Here is a 13862-nt window from a genome sequence, read left to right as displayed (position 1 = left end):
GGTTTCCCCCAAATAACCTTATCCTTGTTTTAGAGACAAAGTCTAAATTATTCAGGATAGTGCCCTTCAACTTCCCTCTCCAACCAAGTGACTTTCATCTCCAACACGTCTCCCTCTCCAAAAATATTTCCTTGCACACTATTAGTAATCTAATTCTACTATCACATCTTTCTGATTTTTTTTTTTATCACCAAATTCCTTGGGAAAGTGACTATTTTAATGTCCTTTTCCCCTCTATCTTATTCCCCAATTTCTTTCAGTCAAAAGGAACCTGTTCCGTACAACTGAAAGCATCCTATTCAAAGTCCTAGAAAACCTCAGATTTCTTCAGGAATCACTCTGCTCAGCTATTTCATATCATCTGATATGGTTCACACCCTGTCTGTCTTTCAGTTTTCCCTTCCTTTGACATCCTTGATTTTGCATGACATTTTCTTCCTGTTTTTTCAGCCACTTCTTTTTCTCCTTTTCATTTCTTATTTTTTGTCATTGTTCCCAGTTACATAAATGTCGGAATTCCCATGTTTCATTCTTATCCCCAGGCTGTTTCTTGGCTGTATTCTTGAGGGATTTCAAATTCTCCCATGATTTCAACTAAGCAAACTGAGCAGTTATTCCTCCACATATCAGGCCTGAAGCACCAATGTTCATGGCGCTGATGTGGTTTTCAAATAGCTAAGCCTCTTCACCCAGGCCCTTTTCTGGCATCTTAAACTTGCCGTGTTCTAACCTGCTAAATTCTGCTATGCCCTTGCTCCTGATCTGCCTGTTTAAAACTGCCATCGCCTGAAATTCTTCCCTCTCTTGACTCCCACGTCCCATTGGTTCTCAAGCCCTGTCAGTTCCACCCATGCGGTATCTCTCCTTTAATCTTTTCTGGTCTGTTCCCACTGCTGCCCTTCAACTCTGCATCTCCGGCCTAATTTGATGTAAAACATTCGCTGCTGGTGGCCTGTAATCACTGCCTCTTCCCTGCGGTTGGAGTAATCTTTTAAACCCACAATTTTATCATGCCTTTCCCATGATCAAAAAATTTCAATATTTTCCTACTGCACGCAGAGATTTATTGCTAGAATTGAAAAGGTAACTGTATATAACTTAGTCTACCCCTGTCATTTCACAAATGAGAAAACTAAGAGAATTCAGCAAGTACACTGAAAGCTCTCTGACCCTATGAAGTACTTGATTTCATTATTTTGCCTTTGAAAGTCCAAGAATGGCTATTTCAGAGTTTCTTGGTTTTTTTTCTAGACTCTGAGCAAATCACAGTAAGATTATGTTAACAAAACATAATTTTAAGCAGACTTGGCAGTTTTTTAATTACTAATCCAGTTGAGAGCCTGACTCTGTGGTGAAACTTGCTTGGTCTTCTGCCTGAGTTGCTATTCATGGGAAAAAGAATGACCCAGCTTCATAAAGTTGGAAGGTTTCTTAGTCATCTGGCATAGTTCTCCAAAGCAAACAGCAAGCACTGACACTTCGGTGTGGTAAGGGAAGCGCAAGACAGATAACAGATGCATACACAATTCTGTAACTACAAAGAAATGGCTCCCAGACAAATAAGATACCCCCACACCCCAGTTCCACACCTACAAATTAGAGGAAAAAGTGTTCATGCGTTCACAGGTAGCAAGAAATACATACCTGCATTATTTCAATTTGGTGCCCAAGAGGGACTCTACAATAACAATTCAGTTACTTGTCCAAAGTAACTTGGACCATTTGGGTCATTTATTTTTCTTTCTCCTCCCACTCCACGCATAGCATTACTGTTAGTGCTGCTATTATTGTATATAAGTACTCCTATTAATAATTCACAAGGATATTATGAGATTAGATTAAAATCAGAATTATTTTGAATTCTCAAAGTTGTAATAATGTCAATTCTTCATAGTATATTTTACTTGGAAATTTACTTGGAATAAGCCATCTTATATTATACATACCACAAACACAAATTTAGGCTGAATTGTTTTGGATTGTGAGTGTGTGCTCGATCACTCAGTCATATCCAACTCTTTGTGACCCAGCCAGGCTCCTCTCTCCATGGGATCTTCCAGGCAAGAATACTGGACTGGGTTGCCATTTCCTCCTCCAGGGGATTTTCCCAACCCAAGGATCAAACCCCTCTCCTGACTCTCCTGCATTGGCAGGCAGATGCTTTTATATTTAGCCCTAAATTAATATCCAAACCTCAATTTCTTCATCTGTAAAATGGAAAGAATTATAGTATTGACCACATATACTACTGAAGATTGAGTGCATGGATTCCTCTAAACACATTTTCCAATACTTAGTTATCATCCAGTAAATTGTAATGGTGATTAATGATAATGATTAACATTTGATACCATGAGTATATAATTTCTATAATAAAAACATAATCTCTTTATACTGCTGATATTAACCATTATGAATTATGGAAATTTTTTTAAAATATGCATTGGAGACTAAAATTTTATTTTAAGGGTAAAATTGAAAGTGACTATAAAAAGTAATTATTATATTTTGAAATTACTATTATTAGTATTTTTTAAAATACAAACTATAATTTTCTTTTATCAGTGGTCCAGATAAAGTCTAATTATGATAAAAAGCTTTCATAATTAGCAACTCTGAAAAAAAAACAGAAGTTAAAATTTTCTTATTTGCTACTGCTGCTGCTAAGTCACTTCAGTCATGTCCGACTCTGTGCGACCCCATAGACGGCAGCCCACCAGGCTCCCCCGTCCCTGGGATTCTCCAGGCAAGAACACTGGAGTGGGTTGCCATTTCCTTCTCCAATGCATGAAAGTGAAAAGTGAAAGTGAAGTCGCTCAGTCATGTCTGACTCTTAGCGACCCCATGGACTGCAGCCTACCAGGCTCCTCCAACCATGGGATTTTCCTGGCAAGAGTACTAGAGTGGGGTGCCATTTTCTTATTTAGGGGTGAATAAAAACTAAGAATTTATACCATCTTTAACTAATTCTAAGTTAAATGTAATAAATGTAAACAAATCCTTCAAATCCACACCTAATTTTTAGATATTTTACAATGTCTTAGTATATTGATATAGTAGACTTAATATATAAATGTATGTTTTTAGAAGTGCCTTTGTCTTTAGAAAAAAATAATTTAAATTATATGTATAATTTTACACTATAAATCATATATAAAGATCAAGGCCAGAGCTAAAACTAGGGAGAGTTTTGTTTGACTAGTTCATTTGCTTGACAGGGAAATTGTTTAATGCAGGAGAAAAGATTAATGAAAGTTGCTTACACAGCATTTGTCCCTACAGTCTTGTAATTTATCTTCATTGCTGTGGAAGGATGCATTTATATCATCTGTTTTGTTTAGTGCCAGTAATAAAACATCAAATATAAAGAAAATTGTTTTGATTTCAGCACTTTTATTCTCATATTTCAAAGCAAATTAAAGATTTATCATCTTAAGATTTTCAAGAATACTCGAAAATCTTCCATCTAGAACTGGTCTGTGAAAAAGCAAACATTCCAAAGTTTTCCAGATATTTTCTGCGCTATATGCTTTCTTTACTTCAGATTTTCTTTTCTATTCCCATCTGTGGCTAGTCAGACCCCAAAACTATAGTCAAATATTTTAGTATCATTACATACTATTGAAATCACTAAATACCATCCAAGTGCTTTCAACTCTTCAGGCATAAGGTTTACTAAGAGATCTTGAGTTCCCAGCCCTCATTCTCCCTGGGTTCTAGTTTCAAATATCCTAGCTCATATGATTACAAGTATCTGTACAGGCTAAGGATGAAAAAGAAGTTAACAATAAAAAGTAATGAAAATAAGAGCAAAACTGAAAGGTAAAAACCAAACACAAAAGAATCCTTAGTAATGTCCTCAGATCTTGAGAAAGAAACCAAATCCACCTGCTAATGACCCACAAGACTGTTTAACTTTTTTTTTTTTTTAAGCAGTGGGATAACATGCATTGTAGAGCATTCAATTAAAAATTAACTCTTATGTTTATCTTATTTTTTATAGGTGGTGCTGGAAGTTAACAGTGACTTTAGAATCCAGGTAATATATAGAAAATTAATTTTTTCCAAATTAAAAGTAAAAAAATAGTTTGGGAGAAGTAATATATTTTCCAATGAAAATTTATGATGTATAAGTAAAGTTAATGTTATGCTAAAATTAATGGATTATCAAAATTACCAATAATTCCAACTAAACATCCTCTCTTTCTGAAACTGCCCTGACCTCTAAAATCTCCAGTGGAATGTGAATTATGAATAAAAGTTAATAGATACTATTACTTTGTCCTGCCCACCCCAGGTCAGGGATTATAACACTAAAAATGGCACCATCAAGTGGCACTCCATCAGGAGGCAAAAGCGCGAGTGGATCAAGTTTGCTGCAGCCTGCCGGGAAGGTGAGGACAACTCAAAGAGGAACCCGATCGCCAAAGTAAGTATCAAACCCAAAGCAAAAAACCAAAAATCAGAATGGACAGAGTTAAATTTTCAAAAGAACCTACCTTTGAAATAAATATTTTATGAGCATATCTCACTGAGAAGTTATGATACAGAACAGAACTATAGCTGTTCAGATTAGAAAAATTGAAGCCATCAAAAGTGTAAATTAAGAAATTTATCCACTTGGGTAGACAGTTGAACACTGACTCATAACATTAGTGAAATTAATATACACAATCATGTGTCACCCTAAACTCTAGATGAAAAAATACAGTGATTTAAACAATGAATTTAATGCTCAGCACATTCACAGGAACCATTTAAGTGTGTGCTCTTTCTGTCTCATAATCTTAGAATTGACTTTCTACTTTTAGCTTTCTATGAACATTCACAATGTACCCTCTTTCACATTCTCTTTTCCCTTCATTTTCCCTTATTTTCCTTTAGTAAACACCCAGTCACATGCACATGTGCACATACACACACACAGAAACATCTCCACACACAGATTCACACATACAAACATATATACATACATATACACAGATTTACACAGACATTCCCCCATGAGATTGCTTACAATCATATAATTTTTAATTTCAGAGAGACCGCTGGTTTCCATAAAATTTATTTGGGGTGGTCTCTTTGATTTTTCTGCTAATACAACTTCCTATTTTCAGAATTAAAAACTTCTACAATAGAGTTGGATAACTCTCTCTTGTCACCTACAAAAATCCTCTTAAAACTTTCTTCAAAAACTTTACATTTAAAAAAACATTTAATCAAAAGATCAAAGTTATGTAATAACATTGAGAAACTCCTTAAGAGGGTAAGGAGTTCCCTACTGGCCTCAATATTAGCACAGACATTAAAAATAATATGATCCATTTTAAATGTTGAATGAGTGAATGCATGAATGATAACTACACAGATTTAGATTTATGAGAGTGATATTTTACTTTTTTCTTATTTGGTAGAAACTAAAATTGAATTTCTTCTATTACATTGTCATTTACTGCTGAAAATACTAGAGCTGTAATTATTCCACTTATCTAGGAAAATAATTCCTATTTCCAACATTTCTCAAAAGATAACAGGATAACTCACATTCAACAATTCTCAAGAAAGATAGTTATTAAATTGTACTTTTGATTTCCTCTTTGTAATGTTTTCACCTGCGCTCTCTTTGCAGATTCACTCAGATTGTGCTGCAAACCAGCAAGTTACATACCGCATCTCTGGAGTAGGAATTGATCAACCACCTTATGGAATCTTTGTTATTAATCAAAAAACTGGTGAAATTAATATAACATCCATAGTCGATCGAGAGGTCACCCCTTTTTTCATTGTAAGTGCATGAATATGTATGTTCAGGCCTATATTACTTTGGAAATATCTTGAAGTTCAGATCATATTTATTTGATTTCAAGAGTCTCAATATTGGGCATTTTTGGTTGTCTCTTATTTCATGAGCATCCAATGCCCTGACAGAAACAGATTAAGAGAAAGAGGAGTGTTTGCTTAACAGCCTTAGCAAAAGGGCTAACCTCTCGTCAGCTCCCGTGTCAAGCTAAATGTTTGTCAAGAAGGGCAAGTGTCTAACTTACTTCTTTATCTTTAATTCAGTTGAGAATATCAGTTCCTCTTAATCCCAATGCCAAATGATGATTTCTGGAACTCCAGATGGAGCCTTTCCTGAGTGAACATACTTGATGATAAATTCATATTGCTCGACTCCCCTGAGCTCAGAATGTGCCTTGGAGAAACTTAACTCACCCTCAATGAATCTCACTCTATTCTTTACAGTCGCTGTGACAAAACTTCAAACTCTCAACCTCATTTCCACTTTATGCAGCTGACCTCATGACCCGCTTCATTAAAAAGTCTGAGGCCTTCCATCACAAACTCCCATAATTAATTCTCTCTCCTCCAGTTCAGAAATGTTCTGAATTAAATCCAAAAAAAGGATCGATTTTCTGCTTTTTCCCAATGACTTATCACAAGAGCTAGCTATTTTCCCATAATTACCTGTCCAAGAACCTTAATCAATCTACTTTGTTTTTTCATCTCTCTTCTGACTGCTCCATTGGCTGCTGATCAATTTCCATCTATCACTAGAGTCAACACTTGTTAATACTTGAAAAACAAAAATAGCGAAATTTTAATATCTTTCTTTGATCTTGTAACCTCTCCAATTCAAACCCTATAATTTCCCAAAATGTCTTCAAATAGTAATCTATGCTTGCAGGTTTTCACTCGTACTGCTTGTCTGTATGCCTCAAACTACTTTAATTCCTTAGTTTTCTATTCCATATCGGTATTCCTGCCTTGTCTCCCACAATGTTTCCCTGAAAATTCTAAATCAACATGCCAGCCTATTAGCTTCTCTTGAAACACATGCATTTTTATATGAAACACAGTAAGTTCCCTGGGCTTCCCACATAGCGCTAGTGGTAAAGAACCACCTGCCACTGCAGGAGATGTAAGAGAGGCAGATTCGATCCCTGGGTCAGGAAGATCCCCTGGCGGAGGGCATGGCAACCCAACTCCAGTATTCTTGCCTGGTTGATCCCATGGACAGAGGAGCCCAGTGGGCTACAGTCCATAGGGTCACAAAGAGCTGGACACGACTGAAGTGACTAAGCATGCACACATGCACAGTAAGTTCCCTACATACCAAAGAGTTTCGTTCTGGGAGTGCATTAAGTCCTACAAAGTTAGCCTAGGTACCCAACTAATACAATTGGCTATACAGTACTGTACTGGAATAGATTTATAATACATTTGCATCTTTGAAAGTTTGCAACTTGAAGGTTCATATGTAGGGGACTTACTGTATATCACATAGGCAAAATAGTACACGTAACACTTATGTAACACCCAGTAAGTGAAGCTGGTGTGCTGCAGTCCATGGGGTCGCAAAGAGTCGGACATGACTGAATGAATGAACAAAAACAAATAATAATATAAACACCCACGTAGCTACCACTTAGCCCATGAATGCTATATTTCTTTGAAGCCCCTGTGTGACTCTCCTTTGTCATATTCTCAAACCCCATAACCCCTATTCCTAATTCCAAGCAATGAGTTTTTGCCACTTCACTTCCTTCCTCACATGAATCCTTTTTCTTGGAACACCCTGTCAATTGTCTGCTTCACCTGTTGAAATTTTCTTTGAAGATCTCTCAATCATTACATCCTCCCATGAAGTCATAGCTATTTTGTTCTTCCTTTATATAACTTATCATGTGACCTTTTCTCGAATGGGATTTTGACTTTGTGTTTGCCTCCCCTTGTAAGTACTGCTTGTGCCTACCTTTGAGTTGGAAATCATATGTCTCACTGTTCTTTTAGTTTCCCACAATACCTAAGCATAATGCTCAGAGAAAGCGAGAACTCAATAATTATGGGTTGCATCATGTAATTATTCCTCTTTTCTCTCCTAGATCTATTGCCGGGCTCTGAATTCACTGGGCCAAGATTTAGAGAAACCTCTTGAGCTTAGAGTCAGGGTTTTGGATATAAATGACAACCCTCCAGTATTTTCTATGTCTACTTTTGTAGGAGAAATAGAAGAAAATTCTAACGCAAGTAAGTAGTCTACTTTATTAAGTAAACAAGACTATTGAGTTTCCAGATCATTCTTAACAGTCAGGCATCTAGAGGTTAAACTCTGTCAAGATACTACATCACAAATGTGAAAGATAAGTTTGGAGAAGCATGTAGAACAGGAAGGCATGAGGAAGGTTCCATAATGGCTTTCCCTTCAACCATGGAAGCAGCTCCAACTGTCATACACAAGAAGCAACGCTAAAGAAATGGGAGGAACTTGCTCACACACCACCTCTGTAGTAGATTCCTAAGGAAAAATCCCAAAAGTATTTTGCACAGTGATGACAGAGGCACTGGGAAGAGAATTTAGCCTCCCAGCCTGACTACTTTGAGGGCTTCTGTGGTGGCTCAAATGGAAAAGAATCTGCCTGCAATGCAGGAGACCTGGGTTCAACCCCAGGGTAGGGAAGATCCCCTGGAGAAGGGAATGGCTACCCATTCCAGTATTCTTGGCTGGAAAATTCCATAGACAGAGGAGCCTAGCAGGCTACAGTTCATGGGGTTGCAAAGAGTCAGATATGACTGAGTGACTAACACACACACACACACTGACTACTTAAAGGGGAATCTCATCCACTTCTATTCATGTTGCTTTTTAAAAAAATTTTAACTACTTTAACTCACAGAAATCACCTCTAGACAATCTATTTGGTGTTCATAATCTTCAAGAGCTTTTTTTGACAGCAAAGAAATACAAAACGCCTACAATGCGGGAGACTGGGGTTTGATCCCTGGGTTGGGAAGATCCCCTGGGGAAGGGAAGGGCTCCCCACTCCAGTATTCTTGCCTGGAGAATTTCATGGACAGAGGAGCCTATAGTCCATGGGGTCGCAAAGAGTCGGACATGACTAACTTTCACTAAATACAAAACAAGCATTTCCCCCTTCATATATATGATTTAATAAATATACGTTTCATTTGCTTTTTATTCAAATCACCGGTTTTATGTATTTGAAATGTATTTTAAATCTAATCCTGTTTGGTCCTCCATGTGGATTTAAAGGTGACCATCTCAAGGGATGCCAGTGGAAGGGCACCAGAAAATCTAGAAACTAGATCCAGTATTTACTCTCAAGAGCTTTCACAATCTAAACGTGTAATTACTTCCTTGTGGATTACTGTTAAAGCAATATTTTAACTGCCAAATATTCAATCACTTGTGCAGATAGTGTATTAACTGCTTAGCTTACCACTGAAGATTGTCCTAAATATATCTAAAAACAGCAGAGATACTGTCTCATTTAAATTCAAAACTTAAACTTACCATAGTACTTTTAATTTTTAAGCAGTATGCTGCTGCTGCTGCTAAGTCGCTTTAGTTGTGTCCAACACTGTGCGACCCCAGACACGGCAGCACACCAGGCTCCCCCGTCCCTGGGATTCTCCAGGCAAGAACACTGGAGTGGGTTGCCATTTCCTTCTCCAATGCATGAAAGCAAAAAGCGAAAGTGAAGTCATTCATTCGAGTCCGACCCTCAGCGACCCCATGGACTGCAGCCCACCAGGCTCCTCTGTCCATAGGATTTTCCAGGCAGGAGTACTGGAGAGGGGTGCCACTGCCTTCTCCTTTAAGCAGTATAATTTCTTGTAAACTCAAATAATTCTTACATTTTAATTTTTATTTGTTAAAATATTATACCTATATTTTAAACTTTTAAAAATACTACTATAAGAAGGTTTGCTATAAAAATTTCATGAAATGTGAGTAAAAATGAAATAAAATGCATTCTTTGCTCTCCTTTGTACTATTCTTCAGAGGCAAATAGAATCACTAGTTACTTAGGTACATACTTTCTATAATCATGTAAATATATATAAACATATTTCCAAAGAAGAAACAAATGTGACCATATTTTACATACTAATCTACAGTGTGAATTTTTAAATATATTTTGAACACATTTTCATATTAGGAAATACAAGTTTCATCATTTAAGAGTTTCATGAGATTTTATTGTATGAATGCACCATAATTAATGAAATAATTGCCTCTGAAAACACTTAAAAATGCTGAAATAAATACACACAGAGATTGAGAAAGAGAGAGAGACAGGAGCTGATAGTTTATGTCTAAAGACAAGGCCAATTGTGCTTGAAACAGAGTTGAGTATAGAAAAGTCTAGTTTATGAACGCTTGCAGCTTTTCACATTCTCCAGCATCCTTCATCAAAACTACCAATAAGATTACTGGAAAAGGTGAAGAACAGGTGCAGAATGTAATTACATATGCATCTCTTTAAACCTGCTAGATACCTTGCACTTTCCTAGAGACCACGCAAAATAGAATAATAAAATATATTTATTGAATGTGTATTATTCAGTAGGAACTTCACATAATTTTATTTCATATAACTATTTCTTTCATGAACTCAGTGAGGACAATCCAATTGCATCCCCATTTATAGATGTGGAAACTGAGGCCAATATCACATAGCTAGAAAGTGCTGTAGTTGGGAGAGTTGGTCTGTCCTTATATCACATTGTTTCACCATAGAAGCCTTTAAAAAATAATTATACTAGAATAAGAAATGTAAAAGCAGAAGAAAATATTTCCTTGTTTTTTAAATACCAGTAATGTCTAAAGTTCCTGGCAAAATGTGATCTTTTCATCAAGACAAAGGTATAGAAAAGGAGCTAAGACATTGATATGTTGAAAAAATAGAAAGGGGAAATGGTGGAGTTCCCATTACATGGACTAACTAACCATAACACTTTTTTGGGAAAGCAGTATACTATATTACAACAAAAATGCAAATTGTCCATTTGCAATCAATTTTTCTTGATTTCTAGATACACTGGTGATGGTACTCAATGCTACTGATGCAGATGAACCAAATAATTTGAACTCAAAAATAGCCTTCAAGATCATAAGACAAGAACCCTCAGATTCACCGATGTTTATTATCAACAGATACACTGGAGAAATTCGAACAATGAATAATTTTCTAGACAGAGAGGTATTTTTTTTTTCTTTTCAGTGGGTTGTAGTTTCAATGGAACTGATTCTAAAAGCAAGAGTTCTAAGAAAAAGAAATGAAAAAGAAAACAATAGTTTAAAATTTTGATTATATAACCTTTTCACATAATGGGAACAACATAAGAAATATCTGTGAGATGAAGAAAATAATTCCTCAAATAGATTTTATACTCATTTCTCATTTAATTTACTGAATTTGTCTCAATTTGAAAACTACATTCTAAAAGTACACCTACACAAGGCAGATGTAAAAGCTCTATTTTTTCTAAGTATGTTCTACAGTGAAATAAATTTAAGAAACAATTGCTGTAATGTGCCCCATCTTGGTGAGTCACAATGCAGGTGAACACAATAGAAGCCCCAAGAATTTTTACAGATTAAGAAACTTGCTTACCTTTCTTTTTTGTTTTGTTTGCTTATCTTTCTTTAATCCAGCCTATCACAGGCTCATTTGACAAGAGAACTCTTTTTTCCCTTTTCTCTTCCTATATCTCACATACTGACAGTCCACTGATTACTTTGGGAAATGACTCATAGAATCAGAATAATGGAGAGGAATTTAGTAACATCCAGACCAGTCTATTCACTTACAAATCAAAAAATAATTACTGATTGTTACCAAATTAGAATCAGTGTCACATGGTTTCTATAATACCACATGGTCCCTTGATTTAATTTTAAAATAGCAACTTTTCATTATTTTTTTAATATTGATAGAATATAACTGATGTGCATAATTTCAGGGTTATAAATAAGGAAATTTTATTTTATACTTGATATTTAATTAAATTTTAAGTACTATAGCTATTTTAAAATGACCATCTCCCTGCTAATGATTCAGGATTTAGGATAAATCAGATTATTTTAGTGCTCTATAATAACCCAAATGCCATCAGTTTCCAGGTTATCACTATGTCCTTTATTACTTGTTTGAAAATTACCATCAGAAGAAATTGACGATTTAGCTGTTTTCTCCCTCTCAAACTTTCTTAAGGAGCCCAGTGGGATAACTTTAACATGAAAAGAGTTGTAATGGTGAAGAACTCTAAACAATAAAGGAACTGTGCAGTCACTGGCAAGCCACTAGAGTACATATAATAAATTATTTTATTATAATTTTAGTCTATATTGGAGTATAGTTAATTAACAATGTTGCATTTGTTTTAGGTGTACAGCAAAGTGATTCAGCTATACACATACATGTATCTATTCTTTTTCAAATTCTTTCCCATTTAAATTGCTACATGATATTGAGCACAGTTCCCTGTGTTACAAAATGGGTCCTTGTTGGTTATCTATTTTAAATATAGGAGTTTGTACAAGTCAATCCAAGACTCACAATCTATCCTTCCCCAACCTACCCTTCCTTCCTGGTAACCACAAGTTTGTCCTCTAAGTCTGTGAGCCTGTTTCCCCTTGGTAAATATGTTCATTTGCATCATTTTTTTTTTTTTTTAGATTCCACATATAAGCAATATCATATGATATTTGTCTTTCTCTGTCTGACTTACTTCACTTAGTATGATCATCTCCAATTTCATCCATATTGCTGAAAAGGCATTATTTCTTTCTTTTTAATGGCTGAGTAATATTCCATTGTACGATTATACCACATCTTTTTTACCCATTCATTTGTCAATGGACATTTAGGTTGCTTCCATGTCTTGGTCATTGTAAACAGCACTGCAATGAACATTGGGGTGCATGCATCCTTTCAAACCATGTTTTTCTCTGGATACATGCCCAGGAGTGGGAATGCTGATTATACAGCAGCTCTATTTTTAGTTTCTTAAGGAACTTCCGTATTTTTTTCATAGTGACTGCAGCAATTTACATTCCCAGCAACAATGTAGGAGGGTTCCCTTTTCTCTATACCCTCTCCAGCATTTACTGTGTGTAGATTTTTTGATGATAGCCATTCTGGCTGGTGTGAGGTAATATCTCAATGTAATTTTGATTTGCATCTTTCTAATTTTTAGTGATGCTAAGCATCTTTTCATGTACTTTTGGCCATCTGATGTCTTCCTTGAATATATGTCTACTTAGATCTTCTGCCCATTTTTTGATTGGGTTGTTTGTTTTTTCATATATAGAGCTACATGGGCTGTTTGTAAATTTTGGAAACTAATCCCTTGTTGATCAAATCATTTTCTCCCAGTCTCTGGGTTGTCTTTTCATTTTGTTTATGGTTTCCTTAGCTGTGCAAAAGCTTTTGAATTTATTTAGGTTTCACTTGTGTATTTTTGTTTTTATTTTTTTTATGGAAGGATAATTGCTTTACAGAATTTTGTTGTTTTCTGTCAAACTTCAATATGAATCAGCCATAGGTATACATATATCCCCTCCCTTTTGAACCTCCCTCCCATCTCCCTCCCCATCCCACCCCTCTAGGTTGATGACAGAGCCCCTGTTTGAGTTTCCTGAGCCATACAGTAAATTCCCGTTGGCTATCTATTTTACATATGGTAATGTAAGTTTCCACATTATTCTTTTCATACATCTCACCTTCTCCTCCCCTCTCCCCGCGTCCATAAGTCTGTTCTCTATGTCTGTTTCTCCATTGCTGTCCTGTTATTTTTGTTATTTCCATTACTATATGAGATGGCTCAGAAAAAAATATTGCTGAAATTTATATGAAAGACTGTTCTGCCTATGTTTTCTTCTAAAAGTTTTATAATATCCAGTCTTACATTTAAATAATCTATTTTGTGTATGATGTTATTTTTGTGTATGATGTTAAAGAATGTTCTAGTTTCATTTTTTACATGTAGCTGTTCAGTTTTCTCAGCACTGAACACCTCTTAATATTGAAGAGACTGTCTTTCCTCCATTGTAA

At 35.7% G+C, this 13862-nt stretch overlaps 2 protein-coding genes across 4 annotated transcripts in view; one reads left to right on the top strand and one right to left on the bottom strand.

Moving 5' to 3' along the window:
- The window catches only part of LOC147345978 (uncharacterized), a 302780-nt gene that overhangs the window by 135072 nt on the left and 153846 nt on the right, over positions 1 to 13862 (bottom strand). The window lies entirely within an intron of this gene.
- The window catches only part of DSG1 (desmoglein 1), a 44106-nt gene that overhangs the window by 5072 nt on the left and 25172 nt on the right, over positions 1 to 13862 (top strand). The window contains exons 2-6 of the mRNA XM_086372884.1: positions 4004 to 4039; positions 4298 to 4429; positions 5630 to 5785; positions 7884 to 8028; positions 10840 to 11006. Of these exons, the coding sequence (XP_086229010.1) occupies positions 4004 to 4039; positions 4298 to 4429; positions 5630 to 5785; positions 7884 to 8028; positions 10840 to 11006 (636 nt within the window). The remainder of the gene's footprint in view (positions 1 to 4003; positions 4040 to 4297; positions 4430 to 5629; positions 5786 to 7883; positions 8029 to 10839; positions 11007 to 13862) is intronic.

The sequence above is a fragment of the Bos grunniens genome, chromosome 24, assembly GCF_055505025.1.
Source record: "Bos grunniens cultivar Pamir isolate PY7600 chromosome 24, Bosgru_T2T1.0, whole genome shotgun sequence".
NCBI classification, from domain to species: Eukaryota; Metazoa; Chordata; class Mammalia; order Artiodactyla; family Bovidae; genus Bos; species Bos grunniens.
This window is presented reverse-complemented; position numbering and strand designations above follow the sequence as displayed.